A 24,683-nucleotide genomic window follows, 5' to 3' on the forward strand; every position below is an offset into this window, starting at 1 on the left:
GTTTATACACTCTACTGATCGGTTAGGTTTAAATAAGGGCTTTGTTGGGTAAGGGTATAATATTAATAAGCATGTCCTTGGCACCTCGTGCTTCCGCATTACATATCCGGACATTTGCACATGATGAAATCGTACAAATTCATACGAACGAAATCGTACGAAATAGCCAACTTGTAAAATATGTAAGAATTTTGATGAGATCAGATTGGCCAATCCGTAAACGTTAAAATACTCACTGCTTTAAAAGTATAGCCACAAGATGTAAACAATATGTGTGTTAACATGGGTTTAGTGTGATAAAATCGCTTTCTTACTTTTCTTCGTAAAATTAAATCTAATTTACAACTTCGTTGGCCATGACGACGGAACGCCATAAAATCCTGCTAAAACGACGATTTAAACAACTTTACACCAGACGAGTTTGAACAGAAAAATTAATGTAAGCTCTTTAATGAATTTATAAGCATCATATTTCTGCCTTTAAACCTTCCAAAAAAAAATGGCCCCCATTCGCAGTGGCGTAGATTCCAAGGGGGACGGGGGGAGGTAAACCCCCCCCAATGTTCAAGCCAATTTTTTTTTTTTTTTTTTTTGCTTCTTTTTTAAGAGGAGGGACGAGCCAAAATAATTTTTTGTGGTAATTAACATTCTGCTACAAAATGCTGTTGATTAAGCTTAACTTGTACAGTGGAGATCATATTGAAAATGTGCAACCTGTGAAACCTGGAAATAAACAGAACGTTTCATGTAATAACAAGAAAACAAATAAAGGTTATGACATTAAATGGAGAGGAAATGTTATAATATTCTGCACTATTTTTCTAGGCCACTAATCAAATTTGTGACTTTAACCATGTTAACTAGCCTACTTTACACAAAACAGATTTCTTTGCTTCTGTTGAAGCACACAAGATGCTGAAGTCTGCCTGCTCAAGTGCATGATGTCTTTAAAGGGGGAAATATCTATTAAGAACTTCTGAAGCTTTATGCTGATATTGTTTTTTGTAATGAAAACTTTTGTGTTTAATTATAAAAGAATGCAAAATACATTAATTTTTTCCGACTCTCTCTCTCTCCATTTTATAGCGCCTGACTGCATTAAAATTGACACCCTGCTATCTACATATTGGTTTTGGACATATAATAATAGCCTAATAATAATAATCTGTCACGCGTTTCTCCTGTTCGCATTAGTAGTAGCCGAGGAGCGGCCCGTCTCGTGCTCCGAGCTGTATTTGAGCCAGCAGAGAAGCCACGTAACTGCCACGGAGACCATGGCGAGGATGCTCGCCAATGACAGACAGAGGGGTCCCGTGGGCGAGGGCGGCCCGCCGTGGCTGTGCACGAATATGAGTCCCACGAAGAGCAGCACGAGCATGGACAGGAACGAGAAGATGACGAACACGCATCCGGCGGTCAGCGTGAGCCGCCTGCAGTCGTGGCAGCTCTCGTAGCGCGAGACCGAGTCCTGGGACAGCGTGGTCGCGGTGGACAGCGTCGTGGTGGACGGTGTCGCGTGACCTGCAGCGGACGCCCCGGACGCGTCCTCCTCGCGCCTGAGCGCCACGAGCGCCGGGTGCAGCGGCGGCGTGTGGGGTGGCAGCGCATCTTGAGGCAAAGGATCCGAGTCTATGTAAAGAGGGAAGTCCTCCGTGACCTTGGTGTTGTTGGGCAGGTTCTGTATCCGATAGTCCGGCACGTGCGTCCGGTGGCGGCACACGGGGCAGCTGATGCGCCACGGTCGCTCTTCTCGCAAGTGCAGCGCGTGCAGGCACTCCTCGCAGAAGGTGTGCAGGCACTCCAAGATTTTGGGCGCCCGACGGTCGAGGTCGAAATAGTTGTAGCAGATTTTACACTCGTACTCCTCGTACGGAAACGCCGGCGGAAGACCGGGCGGCTCCGGCCCGTTAGCTGTTACTTCCGCCGCTGCCATGGCATCCTCAACGCCAACACAATGAGCGCGCGTCAGTCACGCGGCGGGATGACGAGCCTTTTCTTCTTGTTATCCTCTCAGTGAAAGGCTTGTGATTGCAACCAACTGAGGGGCGAGTTTGCCCTCATTCAGAACAGAAAGGCTTACCAGCCGTTTTGTTGCCTGGAAAGAATCGCGGGAAACACACCGCGGGCAGCGTCATCATCTGCGCGGCTAAAACAGAGCGTCAGACACGCGTACGGGTCAAACCACACGCGCCGGTTCACGTCAGTAGATTTAACTCTTTTTGTGCTGCTCGAACCTGTCAAATACATTTATATTTGCTGACATAAAAATATATCCGTCGATGTCATAGATATCCCAGAAACACAAAGTGTGAACCCGTTCAAGTTCATTCACAGAATTCTCAAGCCCCTAAATAAATATGTCTGATAAGTGATAAACTATCTTTCATTATTATTATTTCAGTACTACAAAACAACAAAAAAAAAAAAAAAAAAAAAAAAGTTTAGTCTTCACTGAAAAAATGGAAAGCAGCTCTATTGAATATACTAAAGCAGTACACTTAAAATCAACCTAATAAATTTATGTTTGAGATGCGAACATAATTATATTGTGTAAAGTCCATGTAAAATTAAAAACAGTCATTAAAAAAATGATATGATTACATTGATATGAAGTGATCAAATTGATTCGGACTTCTAACGGTTTATGTTCACTCAACATGATTTTTACTGCTTTCTCAATTTACTTAATTAAATTGAGTTAATCCAACACAATTCTTTAGCATTTGGTCTCAACTTTCATTGTGTACAATCCAACTATGTTTATTCAATCCAGTTGCGTTGGAACTATGTGAAAAAGATTTGTTGCATCAAAATATTTCTGAAATGGGAAGGGGAATTACATTTCCCAGCATGCTTTTCATGAGACTGGATTGGGAGAGTACATTTTGGAATGAAGTGCTATTTTAATGTATTTCTACACAAAATGAAATAAGTAGTGATGTTGGGATTTAGAGAAGTTTCTGTCATGGTGGATATCTGTTTGGAGGTTGCCATTGTGGAGAAGAGTGAAGCTAATGGTTAGGTCAAGGATGGGTGATTAATAACATTGAACTTTGTTGAAAAATATATTTTGTGTGTATGTTACTTTTGTGCAGAACTATGACTATGACTATGATCATGAACATTCATACTGATTGAAGAGCAGTAGATCCTCAGCAGCACCATCCTTGTCAAACTGAACAATAAAATATCTATAATATGTTAATGTTTTTAGTTGTTAGATAGCAACAAGTTGTTAAATTGAGTGTAGTAAATTGGACAGATCTAATTTAAGTGAGATTAACTTAATTCCTTTGGGTTTATGCAACACAAAACATTAGAGCCTACATTTTCATTGCATATTAAGGAAACTCATTTTCATTATGTGGAACCGATGTCCATAATTGAATTATGTAAAACCAACAAAACATTTTTTTTCAGTGTACACCGTACACCCGGATGCCCAAAATTGTTAATTGTTTTGAGCAGGTAAAAATGTAATCATACAAATAAGTTCAAATGTAACCTTTATGAGTATTTAGAACTTTCTCTTTCTTTTGAGTTTACGAAACTAACACTTTTTAAGTAACCTGAATTGTTTTATTGTTTTGAGTTAAATGAACTTGTCTCTTTAAATTTCCAGGAACTTAAATTTAACTGAATAATGTGTCTTTGTGCAAGAAGAATGTAAAGGTGGAGACATGTTAGTGTTTAATGTTTTGTTGTGTTAGAAGAGTTTCTGTTATCATAAAGCTTTTGGGGATTAGCATTATGGTGAATATGTTTGAGCGTAGGTTGGGGACAGGTACAATTTAAGATTGTTTTACAGTGCTTTACTCCTAGAGCAATTTATCAAAGCATAGTATTTTCAATTAGCATGTAAATAGCATGCTACTAGCTATACTTGAATTGAGCTTACAATGTAATTTTAAGTTCAGCCAAAGAGTTATAAAGTTAAGTGCCATTAAAATGTATGAGTTCTTATAACTTAAACTTGGGAGTTTATTAGCGTAACAAATTTGATGTGATTGCTTCAAATGTTTTGAGTACTGCTAACTTATTATGGTTTCCAGTTTATTTTTAAGATTTATGCATTTCAGTTTCTTAACAAATTAAAATAAATAAATAAATAATACAATGTAAAATATATTCTTTCTTTGTTTATTTTATTTAGTTAAAGATTACTCTATGAATTTTGATGGAAATTTGTTATGAAATTTAAATATGTACATTTGTAAAAAAAAAAATGAATACAATGTAAAATATTTTCTTTGTTTATTTTATTTAGTTAAAGATTACTCAATTAAATTTAATGGACATTTTTTATGAAATTTAAATATGTACATTTGTAAAACAACAAAAATTTAATTAATACAATGTAAAATATTTTCTTTGTTTGTTTTATTTAGTTAAAGATAACTCAATTAAATTTCATGGAAATTTGTTATGAAATTTAAATATGTACATTTGTTATTTTTATTTTTAATTTATTTTTTGTAGTGTAGGTTGATAGATAATTACTTTTTCTAATCTTATGAGCACTGATTATAAACAAACAAAAAACTGTTGCAAATAGGTATTCGGATTTGTTGTTAATTTATAGTATTTTCTGCTGGGGTTCAGTTGACCTCAAAAGCACCTTAACTTTTTCTATTGACCATAGATGACCCTAAATCTCATTTTAACACATTTATTGAATGCCTGTGCTCCTCTTAATCGTGATAGTTCAACTGAACACAACATTTGTGAGATTTATTCAGTGTGAGGTTAAGATCTAATTATGTGTCTTTAGGAAATAGTGATCTGAAACATTCTATTTTGTTGGATATTATAAGTTTATATGCAGAGGTGCAAAAACCAAATATGCAAGGTATGCAATGCATGGGGGCACGATGTAAAGGGGGGCTCACTAAAGGTGGTGCAATCGGCCTCCTCGACCCCTCCAACATCACCCCTGCTGCACGGGAAAAAGGGGTAAAATGGCCTCTTTTCATAATTGTGGTGCCATGATAACTAAATTAGCAAATGTTTTTGTATATTTCCCCATATAATATATTGGGTGATGCATTATCATCCTGTAGGCTACATGCTAAACGTATAACTAAATATGTTTTAACATAGTTTTTAAGGGGGACATCTTCCGCTACTATTTGAGTTTGAGGAGCATATATGACAGAGGGATTTTTAAAAATAATCTGGTAGGAAAATAATAGGTTAATTCTGAAATCATTATTATTATTATTATTTTACATATAAATCGTGCATAAAGTCAGTCTCAACAGAACGAGTATTAAATTAGGTTTGGTACAGGCCATGTTCCCTAGGTAAATGTGTCAGCCAATCAAAAACAGAGAAAAGCCCATACGTCAGAACCCGGCCAGTGCAACGAACAACACGCGTTCACGCTGTCACCTGCAGCTGGACACACCTGTGTGCGTGCGGAAACGCGCGGAACCAGAGCTCAAATTAGGTGCGGCCATGTGGGGGGTCATCGCGTACCTGCACAGCCCCGATCTGGTGGCCGCTTTCCAGCGGTTTTGTGGCCTGGTACCGAAAGAGACCTGCTCTTATGTCACTCAAAACGGACTCGTAAACGCGAATGGTTCCGGTGAGGACGGTTTGGTCAAGATTCACCGGCGCAAAGCGCAGCAGGTGGCGAACGGGACGTTACGCGCACAGGAGGACAGTAACTCCAACTATAAATGCACCAGTTCACAATATGACAACAAAGTCGGAGTAAGTACATCTCTTTAGTTCAAGCGAATTCAATGAAGAGTCGGAGTCGTATCTATAAAGCAGAGGCAGCGCGTCAAAGAGCATAAACACCAAATGACAGGATTTTCTCGTTTCTCTGGTTTGTTTGGAGTTGACAATCAAGCGTTCATGAAGAACCTGTTTTCAGAATGCATGTTTGTGTCTTATTAGACTCAGATATGACCCTATACGTATGTCAGATCACTTCAGCGTAACTGTGTCATTGAAATCCCTATGACACTTTAGAACAACTTTAATTGATAACATTTGCTAACATTCCTATATAATGCTTAACATATTAGTTCATCAGCATTTAAATAGTTACAAATGTCTTTATGACACAACTTTACACTTAAAGGAATATTCCGGGTTCAGTGCAAGTTAAGCTCACTCAACAGCATTTGTGGCACAGTGTTGATTGCCACAAACATTTATTTTGACTTGCCCCTCCTGTTCTTTAAAAAAAGCAAAAATCTGTGTTCCAGTGAGGCACTTACAATGGAAGTCAATGGGGCCAATCCGTAAACGTTAAAATACTCACTGTTTCACGAGTATAGCCGCAAGACATAAACTATATGCATGTAAACATGATTTAGTGTGATAAAATCACTTGCTATTCTGTGTAAAGTTATAGCCAATTTTACAACTTCGTTGTCATGACGACGTAACAGGCATAAACCCTAAAACGATCGTAAAAATGACAATTTAAACAACTTTACAGCTCAAAGTAATACACATGTTTTTAACAGAAGAATTATTGTAAGTGCTTTTCTGCCTGTAAACCCTCAAAAAAATTGGCCCCATTCACTTCCATTGTAAGTGCCTCACTGTAACCTCAATTTGCATTTTTTTTTTTTTTTTTTTTTTAAAGGAGGGACGAGTCTAAATTTATTTTTTTTGGTAATCAACATTATGCCACAAATGCTGTTCATCGAGCTTAATATATATAATATAATATATAACAATATAAATCATAACTTTACTTTCTTAAGGCTTTCAAGGAAGAACTAATTTGAATTCTCAGTGTGAACTCTTTTTGTATAGTAAAGCAGTTTATTCAAGAACATCATTCTCTCTGTGAACAGAAGCATCCTGGGTGTCATTATGAGGTGAAGAACTGGCTTTTGTACTTGCTGTTTGTGTCATCATCCACTCTGGGACATGAAGTCTTTTACATCAGCTGCCTGCCCTGCATTCACTGGAACCTCGACCCGTTCCTGTGCAGACGCCTCGTCAACATGTGGGCTGTGAGTGGCTGAGAGAATCTCACACACACTTACACATGCCTTGATACTATCTAAAGCTTAAAGGGATAGTTAACCTCAAAATGAAAATTCAGTCATTGTTTACTCACCCCTGTGTTGCTATAACCCTATATGACTTTCTTTTTCTTAACACTAAGTGAGAAATTGTGAAATAATTTTGTTTTCAGTGATGTCAAACAATAGCAGTTTATGGTGACCATCTCTTCAAGCATCAAAATGACACACAAGTATATTTCAGAAGTCTAATAAATTATTCCACGAGACTCATGATTGTTATGAAAGCATACGATAAGACGATAAAACAGAGAATAGAACTTACTAAACATGTCTGAAGAGTTTGTAATTGAAGAATTTATGCATTTCTATGCCCAGCCTTATTTTTCTAGTAATATTTTTTTTTTTTAGAGTACTCGGAAATCAAACAGAAACATAGAGGAGGGCAGCCACAGTCACACCATGTCCTAACCTGACAGCAAACAACATGTGATAAATGGTATATTTTCTATGATAATCACAGTGATGAGCGACAGAACATTCTATTGATTGCTTGTTTTCTTTTTTCGGCATTGTGCGGTTAACTCCGTCCACTGTGAACTGGCACTGGTCCAAAAACTTTCAAAAAAATAAACTGCCATTTATGACGTCGAGCACAATTTTTTTTCTTCACAATTTCTCCCTTTGTATTAAGAAAAAGAAAGTCATAAGGGGTAATAACAACACAGGGATGAGTAAACAATGACTGAATTTTCATTTTTGGGTGAACTCTCCCTTTAATGATTCCTAAAGCATAGCCAAATGGGACACAATTAACAAAGTATTTATCTAAATTACAATTTTTATACCAAAAATTGTTTATTGTTTTAAGGATAAACCGTATTTATCCTGCAGGAAATGGGTAGCTATAAAACATGGCATCCATTTTAACATTTACTTTCTACTTTAATCGCTGTCTCTTGCTCATTTCCCTCCTCTGTGTTTCTATTTTAGCTCTTAGTATGGTTAAAGGAATATTCCGGGTTCAATACAAGTTTAACTCAATCGAAAGCATTTGTGGCATAATGTTGATTACCACAAAAAAATAATTTCAACTCGTCCGTCCTTTTCTTTAAAAAAAGCAAAAATCGTGGTTACAGTGAGGCACTTACAATGGAAGAGAATGGGGCCAGTTTTTGGAGGGTTTAAAAACAGAAATGTGAAGCTTGTGATTTTATGAAAGCATTCTTCTGTGAAAACTTGTGTATTATTTTAGCTGTAAAATTCATCGTTTTGCATCTTTAGGGTTTACAGCATTATGTCAGCGAAGTTGTAAAATTGGATATAACTTTACACTGAAAAGGTTAGTTACTAGAGCTGGAGTACTCGCATTTGGTCGAGTCTGTCACGAGTCCAATTTTAATGGACTCGGACTTGTCATGGACTCGAGCCTTTGGGACTCTGGATTTTTTTCCAAGTCCATGACATTTGTGACGCAATGGGGAAAAAAATTAAAATAACAAAACAGAAATGAATGAACACATATCTGTCTGCATGCAGCAGTATTAGCCCCTGACGTCGTACATGTAGCCAGAGTTGTTTCACTTTGTTTAAGCAAACATGCACACACACATCCGCACGTGCACAGGCACACTCATCAGTCAACCAATACACTTGAATGTTATTACAGAGACTACTCTATAACATTGACTACCGAGGTGGCTGGCACGACGAAAACATAAAGACGGGTATGTATCTAATGTAATAGAAACTAAACAAGGCAGTTTCACAAGACACGGGACCTGACAACTGGTAAAATTGCGTGTGGTGGTTGTGAAGCCAAGATGGTGCTCGCATTGCGGTTTCATCGTGGATAAAAACGTAAAATCAAGAACTTAACTGAGTCAAGTCACCCACATCATGTCTCTCACAGTTTACTAAACAGCATATCGAAATAAAAATACATAAAAATAGTATTAATATTGGATATTACGTTTTTTAGGCGTAATGTATCTACACATGTACGCTTCTGTAGTCTCTTGTGGTCCACGCAGTGTTGTCAGCTTGAACTGGTCCATAAAAGCTTGATGAATTAACTGTGAAGCAGACAGCAACACTAAACGGATAAACAGCACCTATTTATTATTGATTGACTATTTTCAAAGCACTGACGAGCTGCTTCAAATACATTCTTTTACAGCATTTGTCCACCATTCATGACATTCAACCATGCACAATAAAATATTAGGATATTTTGGGCAGTGAAATGTTTTGTTTATAATTTAATTATAGTCTATAAAATAAATGTATAATTCGATGACAGAGTTTGTGTATGAAGCTAAACTTCATGTTACGAGATTAATTTAGTTGGTTATGACATTTTTATTTTAAATGTTTATTTTATTTTTATTGTAAACAACCGGGTCAATTTTGAAGGACAATGCTGTTAAATTTATGACTCAGAATTATTATTCTCCATGTTTTTGCAGTTAAAGAAGAGCTCAATGAAATTTTCTTTGGTTGGTATTTAAAGATTTCAGACTGATTGCAGACCAGCGCGGCTGCCGCTCAAGAAAATATCTTTATTTTTTATCTTCTGCGGAAGCTGCTGCGAGACGCACACGGATGCATCAGGGATTTAGCTAAAATAACTTAAAACTTAAATTAAAATTCAAAACATAACCTTGGTTGTAATGACTAACGCAGCTTTCACTTTCTTTAGTCTATGTTTGAGTGCAGGGGAAAAAGAAACAAATAATTGAAATTTCAACAGAACACAATAAGAAGTGTGTTGAAGGACAGTTTTGTTTTCATACACCTAAAGCATATGCTTTCATTCTGAAAGCACTTTGAAGTTTGTTCAGCAGGAAACTAATCATAAAATATATATGAAAGGTAACAGAGGTGTTTTTGTTACATTTATATTGATAAACTGTTTTTCATAGTGGTGAAGTTTAAAATAAGCTTAAAATATTGATGTTGAGTTTACGGTTACAATTTTAATTCAGAGTCATGAACAGATTTATTTGGACTCGGACTTGGCCTGTTATGGCTCGGTCTTGAGTACAACTCGTCCCCTTTTGGACTCGCACTCGACTCGATTGTTTAAAGACTCGGACTTGACTCGGACTCGACAAAGGTGGACTCGAACCCAACACTATTAGGTATCGATTTTATCACACTAAAATCATTTTTACATGCATATTGTTTACATCTTGTGGCTAAACTTTTAAAACAGTGACTTTTTTTAACATTTACGTATTGGCCCCATTCACTTCCATTGTAAATGCCTCACTGTAACCCAGATTTTTGCTTTTTTAAAGAAAAGGAGGGACAAGTCAAAATATATATTTGTGGTTATCAACATTATGCCAAAAATGCTGTCGATTGAGCTTAACATGTCGACCTTCAGGACATTTTTGTCTTTCATTTTCGTTTTTTCGATCATTTTGGTTGTGTTAATGTCAACGGCATACATTTTGCTGAAGGTGTGTATTTTTGGGGGAATTTTGATATTTCTACATCAGTTCCTAAAATACATCTATAATACACTGTGTACACAAAATAGTTACACTCAGGACCTTCAGGACAAAAATGTCCCCACTGAACCCCATTAAAACTGCAATATTTGATCCCAGTGCCATTAAAGCATAAAATCATGAATTCTATGATATTATGCATTTATTCCAGAGCCCTGGCTTCAAAATTTAAATTTTTTATATTTTCCACCAGATGGCGGCATTTTTCTCATGTTTAGCCTATGGAGCAAATACATGCTTTTTCCCTATTTTCTGTTTTCTATATTATAGAGCACTGCAGGACAATTGAATAAATGATGCAGCTAAAATTGTGTGGGTGTGTTGGTATGGATGTCAGAGTGTGTTTTGTATGTGTGTATTGAGAAATGTGTGTGTGTGAAACACCAGTGGCATTATGTAAACAAACTGACATTTAAAGGGTTAAAATCCTGAAAATGAATGAATATTTGGTAGTTATGATCAGGACTGATGTTGGTTAAAAACAATTAACTCATTGAAAGTGGATATATTAATATATAACATTATTATGGCAGTTTTTTGACATGGATATTTTTGTCTTTGAAGGACCTCTGAGTAACTTTTTTTTATTTTTATTGACACACAAGGGTTAACTTGTATTGAACCTGGAATATTAATTTAATGCTTTTCATTTCCACAATGTACAATGTACTTCCACAATATTCATTTCTGTGTACATACAGTATAGTTTCCATAGCAACAGAACCTCAGGCAGAGGCATTTGATTTGGTCGGTTCATCTGTGGGATCAATTCAGCTATTTATAATGCAACAAATTTAATTTGAAGAGAATTTATTCATTCGTTTGAATGTTCAATGAACTGTATTTTTGAATTCGATTCAAAGTTAATTCATAGTTGTACAACTTGAAATGACTAAACTTGAAACGGTCATCTAAATACGGCTGTATGGTCTAATCACTCATTTAAAAAAGTTTCAGAAAGTACCATGGGATTACCATCTGATAATATTACTGTGCTACGGTATCACCACAGTACTTTTTAAAGTATATTTTCTCGCTCTGCAGGTGGTGATGTATATTGGGCAGGTCATGAAGGATATTTTAAAGCTGCCTCGTCCTTCAGCTCCCCCTGTCGTCAAATTGGAGACGCGCGTGGATGCAGAGTATGGATTGCCATCCACACACGCCATGGCAGCAACAGCCATCTCATTTACACTGCTTTTCAGTGCTCAGGAGAGAGTGAAGGTCAGACATGCACACACGATATGTAAAGTTTTGAAGGTGGGTTTTAGCATTACATGCTGGAGGCGGGGCTATCTGTTTCCATCTTTTAGCCCAAGGCCCACCCTCATATCTGCTGTGTGGCATTAGAATGAACTCTGAGTAAATGAATGTCAGTCAGTGTCATTTATAGATGGCACCATCCATCAGTTAGTAAATCATGCTTTATGGATCAAATTACCTTAAAAGTACAGTATAGGAGTATTTTAACCCAAAAATTATTTATTCACCCTCATGTGTTCCAAACCTGTATGCTGTGATTGTTTTTCTGTCTAACACAAAAGGAGACATTTTTAAGAGTCTTTTTACGCAGCTCGTTTAAAAAATGTAGGTCATTATTAACAGAAGATCTCAGGCCATGCCCACACTAATACTTCACTACTAGGGCTGGCGATTTAACACATTAATTCTGTGCGATTAATTATATAAAAATAATACGTTAAAAAAAATCAACACAATTATTCATGTCCCTGGACCGAAAGAAGGAATATTCCTGAGCAATTCCTGTTTTCTCCAGGGGGCAGTAAGCGAAACTCCAGCTGTATAGGCAACGCGCAGCTTATACAGACAGAGAACAAACCACTCAACAATAGCAAACATCACAACATGAGGCTGCGTTCTTGTGTTCAAAACACAGCTTGATGGAGCGCAAATCTGAATGCTGGGTTCTCAAGATGTGCTTTTCTAGGTTTCAAACTACGTTTGACTTAAAACAGCGACCTAAAAACTGTATGTTTATGATGCGACGCAACCAAAGTGAGATGCTGAAAGTGTCAGTCTGACACAGGTGTACATTGACGTGTCCTTAGACAAGACCGGACTGATTAATGAATTAAATTGCAAAATGGATTGCTGTGAACTGTAGGCCAATGGTAGGCTTATGCTCAATAATATGCAAATAAACAATACATTGGATTCTAAAGCCACTTTTTGTATTGCCTTATCAATGCTTTACTCATCTGCCACAATAATGTATTGCATTTTAATTATCTGAATATTAGTTTTTTTATATATTATATATGTGTGTATATATATATATACACACATATATACTGTATACAGTATATACTTACCTCATTACTCGGTCGATATATATTTGTTTGTAATTATTTAAATATAACTATTTTTGGGACCCAGGTAGCTCAGTGGTAAAGATGCTGTCTACCACCCCTGGAGTTCGCTGGTTCGAAACCCAGGGCGTGCTGAGTGACTCCATCTGTGTCTCCTAAGCAGCCAAATTGGCCCGGTTGCTAGGGAGGGTAGAGTCACACGAGGTAACCTGCTCGTGATCGCTATAAGGTGGTTTGCTCTCGGTGGGGCGCTTGGTGAGTTGAGCGTGGTCGCCGCTGTGGGTGGCGTGAAGCTTCCATGTGCTGTGCCTCCGCGGTGGTGCACCCGGCGAGCCACGTGATAAGATGTGCGAGTAGACGGTCTCGGACGCGGAGGCGGCTGGGATCCGTCCTCTGCCACCCGGACTGAGGTAAGTCACTACGCCATCACGAGGACTTAGTGTGTACATTAGGAATTGGACATTCCAAATTGGGAGAAAAAAATTAATAAAAATAAAATAGAAAAAAAAATATATTGAATTATTGTTATTTTAGGGGCTTTCTCCGCAAATATTTATATATGCGATTAATTGTGATTTAATTCGGTAATTAATAGGCATACCATGTAATTAATTTGATTTTAAAAAATGTAAGCAATTGATAGCCCTATTCACTACGTTTACAACACGTCATCCACTCTAGAACATGTTTTTCTCCACCGAAAATGAATTGTTTTGAAAACGCACTCCATTACTGCATACTTTGGAAAACAATTTCGTTAGGACACTGACCACGTTTACATGCACTTAAGAAAGCGGGTTATTCCAGGGTTTTTGCAGAAAGCGCCATTCTGAAACGTCATGTAAACGAGGATGTCAATTTCCTTACACCGTTTAAGGGATTAAGAGAAAGCGGTTTAACACACCTAGGTTTCTCCAGGAGAAAGCTGCTTATGTGGCCATGTAAACACATAAGCGGTGTTCTAACAGATTTTTGAAGAGTGCGCATGTGTGTGGAACAGACTGAATAACAAACGTCATAGGATGGAGCCCAAAAACAAGTCAACAAAATATTGACAACAGAGAATATATACACTATATTGCCAAAAGTATTCGCTCACCCATCCAAATAATTGAATTCAGGTGTTCCAATCACTTCCATGGCCACAGGTGTATAAAATGAAGCACCTAGGCATGCAGACTGCTTCTACAAACATTTGTGAAAGAATGGGCCGCTCTCAGGAGCTCAGTGAATTCCAGCGTGGTACTGTGATGGGATGCCACCAGTGCAACAAGTCCAGTCGTGAAATTTCCTCGCTACTAAATATTCCACAGTCAACTGTCAGTGGTATTATAACAAAGTGGAAGCGATTGGGAATGACAGCAACTCAGCCACGAAGTGGTAAGCCACGTAAAATGACAGAGCAGGTGTCAGCGGATGCTGAGGCGCATAGTGCGCAGAGGTCGCCAACTTTCTGCAGAGTCAATCGCTACAGACCTCCAAAGTTCATGTGGCCTTCAGATTAGCTCAAGAACAGTGCGTAGAGAGCTTCATGGAATGGGTTTCCATGGCCAAGCAGCTGCATCCAAGCCATACATCACCAAGTGCAATGCAAAGCGTCGGATGCAGTGGTGTAAAGCACGTCGCCACTGGACTCTAGAGCAGTGGAGACGTGTTCTCTGGAGTGATGAATCACGCTTCTCCATCTGGCAATCTGATGGACGAGTCTGGGTTTGGCGGTTGCCAGGAGAACTGTACTTGTCTGACTGCATTGTGCCAACTGTGAAGTTTGGTGGAGGGGGGATTATGGTGTGGGGTTGTTTTTCAGGAGCTGGGCTTGGCCCCTTAGTTCCAGTGAAAGGAACTCTGAATGCTTTAGCATACCAAGAGAGTTTGGACAATTCCATGCTCCCAACTTTGTGGGAACAGTTTGGGGATGGCCCCTTCCTGTTCCAACATGACTGCGCACCAGTGCACAAAGCAAGGTCCATAAAGACATGGATGAGCGAGTTTGGTGTGGAAGAACTTGACTGGCCTGCACAGAGTCCTGACCTCAACCCGATAGAGCACCTTTGGGATGAATTAGAGCGAAGACTGCGAGCCAGGCCTTCTCGTCCAACATCAGTGTCTGACCTCACAAATGCGCTTCTGGACGAATGGTCAAAAATTCCCATAAACGCACTCCTAAACCTTGTGGAAAGCCTTCCCAGAAGAATTGAAGCTGTTATAGCTGCAAAGGGTGGGCCGACGTCATATTAAACCCTATGGATTAAGAATGGGATGTCACTTAAGTTCGTATGCGTCTAAAGGCAGATGAGTGAATACTTTTGGCAATATAGTGTATATATTGGTCTTTTTGTTGAGGTGGACAAATGTAGTAACCATGAACATTCGTTGTATGGAAAATAGCTGCGAAAGATTTTTTTTTCAACATTTCTCCTTTTGCGTAACACACAAAAAGATTTTAACTTTCCGTGTGCATTCAATGTCAGTCAACACTTGGTTTCTTTACAAAGATTTATTGCATTTGGTGTTATCTCCAGGTCAATCATAAACTTCCATGAACTTCCATCTGTTCTCCTTCCGTAAAGTACTCTGAGATTTTAGTACAGGTCACACAGTAGCACAGATATAAAAGCATTATACAACTTTTCAAGTGGATTATAAATTTGCATTCCTCCTCTTGATCATCAACATGATTCCTGTTGATTTTTTTTTTTAACATGTTTCAAACAGCCCCACAAAATTCATTCTGATCTCCGTAAAGATGAACTGTTTTGAAAAGTCAGAGATTCTTTGTGCGTAAAGGAGGACCAGACAGCCCATGCATGTGATTTGGGTTTCTAAAGAGTGAAAAAAAAGTCATTCTAGTCAATTATACATGAGCTCTACTGTGCCAGAATCATTGAGCCCATTCAGGAAACGTTCTTCATTTACTTCATGTGAAAGACCCCCAGTTGACAGGAAGAAAGAGAGGGAGGAGAGGAAATTGTGGACAGACAGAGGGAGACGGAAAGGACAGGACAGAAAAGAGGGGGCGGGGCACCTTCATGAATACAGAAAGACACTTCCAATGTATTCAGTGATTAACAGAGTCCTGAATAAAACCAGATGGAAGAGCACATGTCAGGGGTAAAAGAGGAGCATGCCAGGGAGGAGACAGGAGAGAAAGACATGTTGGAAGAACGGCTATATGTCAAGCTGCCAGACAGAGATGGAGAGGTGGGAGAGATGACATGAAAAGATGGATGAGAGGATGTTTTGATAAATGAAAGACTTTGAAATGAATTTTCAGCTGGAAGAAAGATGGTTGCATGAAGGAAGGTTTTGGTGCATAACAGTGTATCTTTCATGCATCATCACAGTGTTTTTAAGGAATAGTTCACCCAAAAATGTACTCACCTTCATGTCGTTTCAAAACCCATATTACAATGATATTACAATGAATATGGAATTGTATTAAAATTTTCATCCAATGAAACTGAATGTGAACTCCAAAAAGCTCCAAAAGTGCCACAAAATAGTCTGACACATGCCAAATGATACATGTAGCTTTATGTAAGGAACAGGCCTACAAAAAAACATTTGTGGCATAATATATATTACCACAAAAAATAATTTCCACTCGTTCCTCATTTATTTAAAAAAATAAAATAATAAAAAGGCAAAAACAATTGCAGTTAAAGTAAGGCACTTACAGCGGAAGTGAATGGTGCCGGTCCATAAACGTTAAAATGCACTATTTCTAAAGTATAGCCACAAGGTGTAAACATTACACGTATTTACATGATTTTAGTGTATTAACCCTTATTCTCTGTTCCTTAGAAGTGCATTCTCATAGTGTTTTGGGTCAAATTTAAAATTTGTGTATGTGTGTGTGTGTGTGTGTGTGTGTGTGTGTGTGTGTTCTCTATTGTGAATGTGTTATGGTCTCACCCCTTAATTTCTGTGTTTGTTCTACATTGTTGGTGATTTTATATGACAAATTCTATAAAAAATGCTCTCTGTTATAGTCTCACCTATTCATTCCTGTATGTGATTATGTGGGTGTTTGTGAGCATGTGCGTTCCACATTGTGGATGTGTTATAGTATCACCACTTCATTTTCTGGTTCTACATTGTGGCAGATTTATTGATTTTATTTGACAAATAAAAAAATTTAAAAAAAATGCTCGGTTTTATCGTCTCACTCAATTATTTCATATGTGGGGTCTAATTTGACCCCAAACACAATGAGTGTGATATTTATTTTTAATTTTTTTTATTTTTTGTCACACCACCAGAATCCAGCCTAATTTGTGTGTTTGTGTGTGTATAGATAGCAAATGTTGGAAAAGTCACCAAACCTCATGCCTGTGAGATGAAGGAAACCATGTTTTTTTTAAAGAAGCAAAGTTCAAAAGGGGTCACTTTTGACCCCAAACCTACATAAGGGTTCAAATCAGAGTTATGGTGTTTACCAGATTACAGAGTTTACACAGATAAGATTAGTAAATTATTTTATCACATTAAAATCATGTTAACATGTATAATTAAATCTTGTGGCTATACTTTTGAAACCGTGTGTATTAATGTTTATACTATGACTAGTGCTATTCACTTTCATTGTAAGTGCCTTTTTTTCAATCAGTTTTTGTGAAGACAGGATTTTCCTTTAAAGGGTGTTTTTCTTTGTGTGTGCACATTAGTTCCACTTTGAACTGGGATTGATTGTGGCCGTGGTTCTGTCTACGCTGGTGTGTCTGAGTCGTCTTTATACCGGCATGCACTCTGCTCTGGTAAGTCTGGAAGTGTGTGTCTGTGAAATTTATGTGTGTAGACAGGTCAAAAAGAGAGAGCGAGATGCCTTTAAAGTGACGTGCACTTTTGCATTTGAGATGAAACATTTATACTCCTGTATAATTCATGTAGCTTGGCTGATCTCCATATATTTTACCTCTAGTTCCTTTAATGCAGCACAGTTTTAGTAGCTCCGGATAAGGCACATACAGTTGAAGTCAGAAGTTTACATACACCTTAGCCAAATCCATTTAAACTCAGTTTTTTAATCATAGAAAACATTCCCTGTCTTAGGTCAGTTAGGATCACTACTTTATTTTAAGCATGTGAAATGTCAGAATAACAGTAGAGAGAATGATTTATTTCAGCTTTTATTACTTTCATCACATTCCCAGTGGGTCAGAAGTTTTAGTATTTGATAGCATTGCCTTTAAATTGTTTAACTTGGGTCAAGTTAAACTGGAATTTTGGCCCATTCCTCCAGACAGAACTGGTGTAACTGAGTCAGGTTTATATGCCTCCTTTGCTCACACATGCTTTTTCAGTTCTGCCCAAAAATTTTCTATCAGATTGAGGTCAGGGCTTTGTGATGGCCACTCCAATACCTTGACTTTGTTGTCCTTAAGCTGATGTCTTGAGATGTTGCTTCAATATATCCACATCATTTTCCTTCCTCATGATGCCGTGTATTTTGTGAAGTACACCAGTCCCTCCTGCAGCAAAGCACCCCCACAACATGATGCTGCCACCCCCATGCTTCACGTTTGGGATGGTGTTCTTCAGCTTGCAAGCCTCACCCTTTTTCCTCCAAACATAATGATGGTCATTATGGCCAAACAGTTCAATTTTTTTTTTTCTTCATCAAACCAGAGGACATTTCTCCAAAAACTAAGATCTTTGTCCCCATGTGCACTTGCAAACTGTAGTCTGACTTTTTAATGGTGGTTTTGGAGCAGTGGCTTCTTCCTTGCTGAGCAGCCTTTCAGGTTATGTCGATATAGGACTCATTTTACTGTGGATATAGATACTTGTATTAAGCCATTTTGCCACAACTTTGGAGGTATGCTTGGGGTCATTGTCCATTTGGAAGACCCATTTCAAACCAAGCTTTAACTTCCTGGCTGATGTCTTGAGATGTTGCTTCAATATATCCACTTAATTTTCCTTCCTCATGATGCCAGTTCCTCCTGCAGCAGTCTCTCCTGCAGCAAAGCCCCCCCACAACATGAGGGGTTAATTGGCACCTCCAATTAGCCTAACAGAAGCTAATTGGCTAATTGCCTAAAGGCTTGACATCAATTTATGAAATTTTCCAAACTGCTTAAAGGCACAGTTAATTTTGTGTATGTAAAGTTCTGACCCACTGGAATTGTGATATAGTCAATTAAAAGTGAATCAATCTGTCTGTAAACAATAGTTATTGTAAAAGTAGATGTCCTAAAGTCTTGCCAAAACTATAGTATGCTAATATGAAATCTGTGGAGTGGTTAGAAAAAATTAGTTTTAATGACTTCAACCTAAGTGTATGTAAACTTCTGACTTCAACGGTATATTGTCTATAACTCATTTGAATAAACCTCTAAGCCAAAGTATTAAACTTGGATGTATAACTCATCCCACAAAGTACATTATTAATAACTAAAATTATGCATAAAGTTGTGCTTTTGCTTTTCTAAACATTAAGAAGTAGCATATTAGGTTAGAAGATGATAAAATGGGTAAAAACCACTGAACATCCTATAGACTTACATTAAAGGAGAGACCTGAGTTATATCTAGGTAACATAATATTTTATAGATAGGGGCAACCACTTTGCAAAACCCTGGCAACCACTCTGAACACAGTAGCAACTGCATAGCAACACCGTAGCAACCAACCAGAACACCCTAGCATCCACTTAGCAACCAGCCCAGAACACCCTAGCAACGATTTATCAGCTGCATAGTGACACCCTGGCAACCACCCCAGAACACAGTAGCAACTGCATAGCAACACCCTAGCAACCAGCCCAGAACACCCTAGCAACCACCCAAAACACTAGCAACCACCCAGAACACCCTAGCAACCACCCAAAACACCCTAGCAATCACTTTGCAGCCACATAACTGCATGGTAACTGCATAGCAACACGATGGCAGCCACCCCAAAACACCCTAACAACCACATAGCAAAATAAACTGGCAACCGCATAGCAAAACAACCGCATGGCAAAACAACGTGACAACCACCCAGAACACCCTAGCTACCGCAGAGCAACCAGAACAGACTAACAACCACTAAGCAACTGCATAGCAACACCCTAGCAACCACATAATAACGGCATAGCAATACCCTGGAAACGAAACAGAATACCCAAGCAACCGCTTAGCAACAACTTCACTGCAAAGCAACTGCATAGCAGCAGCCTGTAAGCACCCATAACACACTAGCATCCACTTTACAACATGCATAACAACACCCTAGCAACCACAAGCAACACGGTAGCAACCACCCAGAACACCCTAGCAACCAAATCGCAACACCCTAGTTACCACTTAGCAACCAAACAGCACCACCCTAAGAAACACCCAGAACACTAGCATCCTAGTGGCAAGTTTTATTAAATATAAAAATTAAAAATTGAAAGACATTTATAAATAAATCAATGCAAATAAATGCATCATATTTCATTATGATGCAATTATACTGTAAAACTAATTGAGCTGACAGTATGAGTACACATAATTCATGTTGAGCTATTGCAGCACAGTATTGGAATATTGAATTTCATAGTTCAATGCAAATGACAGCAAACATCACTGAAAATCTCTCATTTATGTTTCCTCCTGCCAGGATGTGATCTGTGGAGTTCTAATTTCAGCCTTCATCATGGCTGTATCGTACCCTTACTGGGGAACCTTTGACTACTTGCAGTTGCACAGCCCGTTCTCTCCCGCAGTGGCGTTGGTACTGCCCCTCTTCCTGTGTTACGGATACCCTGAGCTGGACCATTACAGCACCACACGGGGGGACACCACCATTATTTTAGGATGTGCGGCAGGCAGCTCAGTCGGTTACTGGGTGAATGAGAGATTGGGCCTGACCTTCGATCTATCCGGGCCCCTTCCAGTGAACCTGCCACCTCTGACCCCTGTGGCCTTCAGGCTCTGTGTTGCACGGTTCCTGGTTGGGGTGGGATTTCTGGTACTGACCCGACAGACAGTGCGATGGGTGAGCCTGCGGGTGTTCTGCTGGGTTTACGGAGCATCTGTGAGTGACACAGAAGCTCGCCGGAGGAAAGAGATCGAAGTGCCGTACAAGTTTTGCACGTACACGGCCATCGGACTGGTCAATAGTATCATTGTAAACCGAGTGTTTGTAATGATGGGACTGTGGGATTTGGGAAATGGGATTTCTGTGTAATTTTACTGAGACAGAAATCAGCGTTAACAAACATGGTACTCAAGGGAATTCCACTCTGTAAACCTTTGGAGTGTTGTGCAGGATTTGTTAAATCTAGTACTGTAGGTTCATCTTTAGTTTTGAAATCATTTTGAAAATTGCAAAATTGCTTCAAAATTTTTCATTTTGAAAATTGATTTTCCATGTTTTCACTAATTATCAATGTTGCATATGAAATTTGCATCTGTGGCGACAAAGAATGATTTGGACTCACCTCAGTTTGTAAAAACAAATCGTGTTAATAGAAAGGCACTTACGATAGACGTCTATGGGGAAACTGCTCTAAAAGTGTAACTGTCAAGGCTTTTTTGTTTTGTTATTATTTTTACCCGCATAATTATTTTCACATCCACAATTGAGTTCAGGCTTTTCGTTTAAAAAAAATGCTTTGATTTTGTGAAACTTACGCCTCTCATCCACACTAGAACACCAAATGTTCTTTTTTCGCACCAAATTAATGTTAACACTCATATTGTTTGACTTGTGGCTATACTTTTGAAACTGTGAGTATTTTAACATTTACATTCCATTGTAAGTGCCTCAGTGACTACGTTTACATGGACACCAAAAAGCGGCTTATTGCGAGAAAGCAGCATTCCCGTTTTCATGCACTGTATAAACCCCATACCCTTCACTCCCGTATACAAGTGGCTTGGTCAGTAAGCAGCTTTCTCCACAGCAATGAAATTTACCCACGACCCTCGGATGGTATCCGAGGAAGATTTTGCTATTTTATTCTCTGTTGCTTCGCTTTATTTCCAGATATTCCAGAGGTGTTTCTGTATTTGTTTTCTTAACTTTCCATTGCGACCTGCAATGAATTGCGCTGCAATACTGGGATTTTCCTCTTACGTAAAACTCTGAGATTGACCCTATGTACGTTTGCATATACGCAAATGTGAGGGACAGTTGGTATTTTACATTGGTATGTATAAATGGATGGCTTGGGATCGATGCCTTTTTCACGCAGGGCTGCTCAATTCACAATAGTCTTTGTCCAGACATATTTCTCAACACAGCTTTGGTAAAGTGTGAGCAGCAGGGTTAATTAAAGGGGGTCGCACACTAGACGCATCTGGTGGATGACATGGCACGTTCTAATATTCAAAACAATTATTTATTTTCCACAAAGGTATAAACACAACGCCAACGCTCAACGTCATCATTCTGAAGTGTCACGGAGCGCAAGTGGCATAGTTTTCCATTAAATTCAACCCAAATCATTATCAAAGGACAAAGATTATTTACTCTAGTACAACTGGATGATATATTGTGTATAAGTGTCTTTCATAGAGCCTACACAATGTATTTTCAGTAACAAGTATGTATTTTTGTGGTTTGACAGCTGGAATGAAAGACCTATTCATGGCTACATGCAGAGAAATTGCATAATAAACATTGTGCAGTTACACCAGTTTCACTAACCTGCAAACTCATCAACGTCACTTTCTTTCTTTAAGAAGTACAAAAACATTTGTAACTTTGGACTGCCATCTGCACCGCTTCAGCTTGTCCTGTGTGTGTGTTTGTGTGTGAGCGTGACCAGCTTCAGTACATTTTATATCGCCCTCTTGTGGTCTCCCAACACTATTACGCCAGACTGTTAAACAGAGGCCAACTGAGTGAATTGGAAAGCATGACAATTGGGCTTCTAATTTAAATGTCGGCTAATTTTAATATATCGGTGCCTCAAAAATATATCAATAAAATAATGTGCCGATCAATATTTTATGACATTCCTAATAAATGGGTATAGTTTATAGTGCATGTGCTTTTTCCATTTGTTCTCAGAATTTTTTGTAATTCTTTCCGCTGTGTTGATTCGTTGTTGGGCTCCGTCCTATGACATTTGTTATCTGGTCTGTTCACGCACATGCACACCCTTCAAACACCCCATGGCCACAATAAGCTGCGTTTTCAACCCTAGGTGTGTTAAACCGCTTCCTCTTAATACCTTAAATGGCATAGGGAAATCAGCATTCTCATTTACATGATGTTTCAGAACGCCACTTTCTGCAAAAGTGCATGTAAACGTGGTCACTGTAACTGCATTTTTTGCTTTTTTTTTTTTTTGAAGAAAACTCTCAATTATTTTCTTTTTTGTAATAATCAACATTATGCCAAATGCTATTGATTGATCTTAATTTTTATTGCACCCAGAATATCCATTTAAACATAATCTGTGGCACGACAACCACGGATTAAACCTGGTATTGAAAAAGAGACTAAGTCTGAGGCTGACCTCTGTATGTATCTGGGAAACAGTTTTGCGATCTGGACCTTCAACGTTATAATTGTCTAACATACTTCAATACCTCTATTCTTTTTTAAAAAAAAATGTAATCCCCTTTTTCTCCCCAATTTGGAATGCCAAAATCCCGCTACTTAAGTAGGTCCTCTTGGTGGGGTGGATCACTCACCTCAATCCGGGTGGTGGAGGACAAGTCTCAGTTGCCTCCGCTTCTGAGACCGTCAATCCACGCATCTTATCACATGGCTCGATGTGCATGACACCGCGGAGACTCGCAGCATGTGGAGGCTCATGCTACTCTCCGCGATCCATGCACAACTTACCAGGCACCCCATTGAGAGCGAGAACCACTAATTGCTACCACGAGGAGGTTACCCAATGTGACTCTACCCTTCCTAGCAACCGAGGCCAATTTAGTTGCTTAGGAGACCTGGCTGGAGTCACTCAGCATGCCCTGGATCGAACTCGCGAATGCAGGGGTGGTAGTCAGTGTCAATACTCGCCGAGCTACCCAATACCTCTATTCTTAAGTGCTACAACTGCCTTCTCTGTTAATATTTTTGTTTTTTACCATGTGGTTTGAACTTTTATATTTATTACAAACTACTAAAAAGCAGATTTTGTACTTTGAGCTGCTCGGCACAAGATTCATAACTAGACACTGTGAAAGGAATGAATAAACAGTAAAAATCAACCTTGAGAAAAATGTCTTCTCCATCTGTTTGTTTTAAAGTTTTACAATGTTGATTTGGAAAAGACTGTTTGTAGTAGAGGGCTTGAAAGGGTTTAACAGTCCTTTATGACTCCTCAATATCTACAAACACTACAAAAACCACAAACACGCCTCTCATGTACCCACAAACTCTCACACGTACAGTGTACACACAGACGATCCTTTCGTACACAAAAATTAAAGACTGATTATAATAGTCTCTAATAACTTTCTCACATAAACATGCATGCATACAAGTAGTCCGGCAAACACGCTCAAACACCAAAAAATGTTAAACAAATCTAAGCTATCTTAGATTAAATCTTCTTTCAAAATTTCAACCCTTTGTCTAAATTCCAGCTCTGCACATTCTGTTTATTTTCTCAACCAACTTCATGAGGTAAAAAGTATTAAAGGAGTTCACATGTATGCTGGACTCTTGGCTGATACAGTCCAACTTATCCATTTAAAAAGTGAATTACAATATTATGTTTTATTTTATTTTATGCATAAGCCTTTCAGATCAAAAGGGTTTTAAGAGACTGAGAAACTCAAATTCAGTTAAGTGTGTCCAAATGTTTGTCTGGTAGAGTATATCTCATGGAAATCAGGTGCAGCTCGTCTCTCTTGCCCTGACACGTCTGATAACCTGTTCAAACAGACACTTTCTCACATCTGTCA

General features: G+C 38.5%; 2 protein-coding genes across 2 annotated transcripts; one reads left to right on the forward strand and one right to left on the reverse strand.

The window, feature by feature from the left end:
- Positions 1-389: 389 nt before the first annotated feature.
- Positions 390-2,264, reverse strand: LOC127422239 (E3 ubiquitin-protein ligase RNF183-like). The gene has a single exon (XM_051665600.1). The coding sequence runs from the start codon at positions 1,931-1,933 to the stop codon at positions 1,169-1,171; it is 765 nt and encodes a 254-aa protein (XP_051521560.1). The 5' UTR covers positions 1,934-2,264; the 3' UTR covers positions 390-1,168.
- Positions 2,265-5,410: 3,146 nt separating this feature from the next.
- Positions 5,411-24,335, forward strand: LOC127422234 (sphingosine-1-phosphate phosphatase 2-like). The gene is made up of 5 exons (XM_051665590.1): positions 5,411-5,715; positions 6,819-6,980; positions 11,555-11,734; positions 17,508-17,597; positions 20,431-24,335. The coding sequence occupies exons 1-5, from the start codon at positions 5,458-5,460 to the stop codon at positions 20,998-21,000; spliced, it is 1,260 nt and encodes a 419-aa protein (XP_051521550.1). The 5' UTR covers positions 5,411-5,457; the 3' UTR covers positions 21,001-24,335.
- Positions 24,336-24,683: the final 348 nt, after the last annotated feature.

This window comes from Myxocyprinus asiaticus, chromosome 31 (genome assembly GCF_019703515.2).
Source record: "Myxocyprinus asiaticus isolate MX2 ecotype Aquarium Trade chromosome 31, UBuf_Myxa_2, whole genome shotgun sequence".
Taxonomy (NCBI): Eukaryota; Metazoa; Chordata; class Actinopteri; order Cypriniformes; family Catostomidae; genus Myxocyprinus; species Myxocyprinus asiaticus.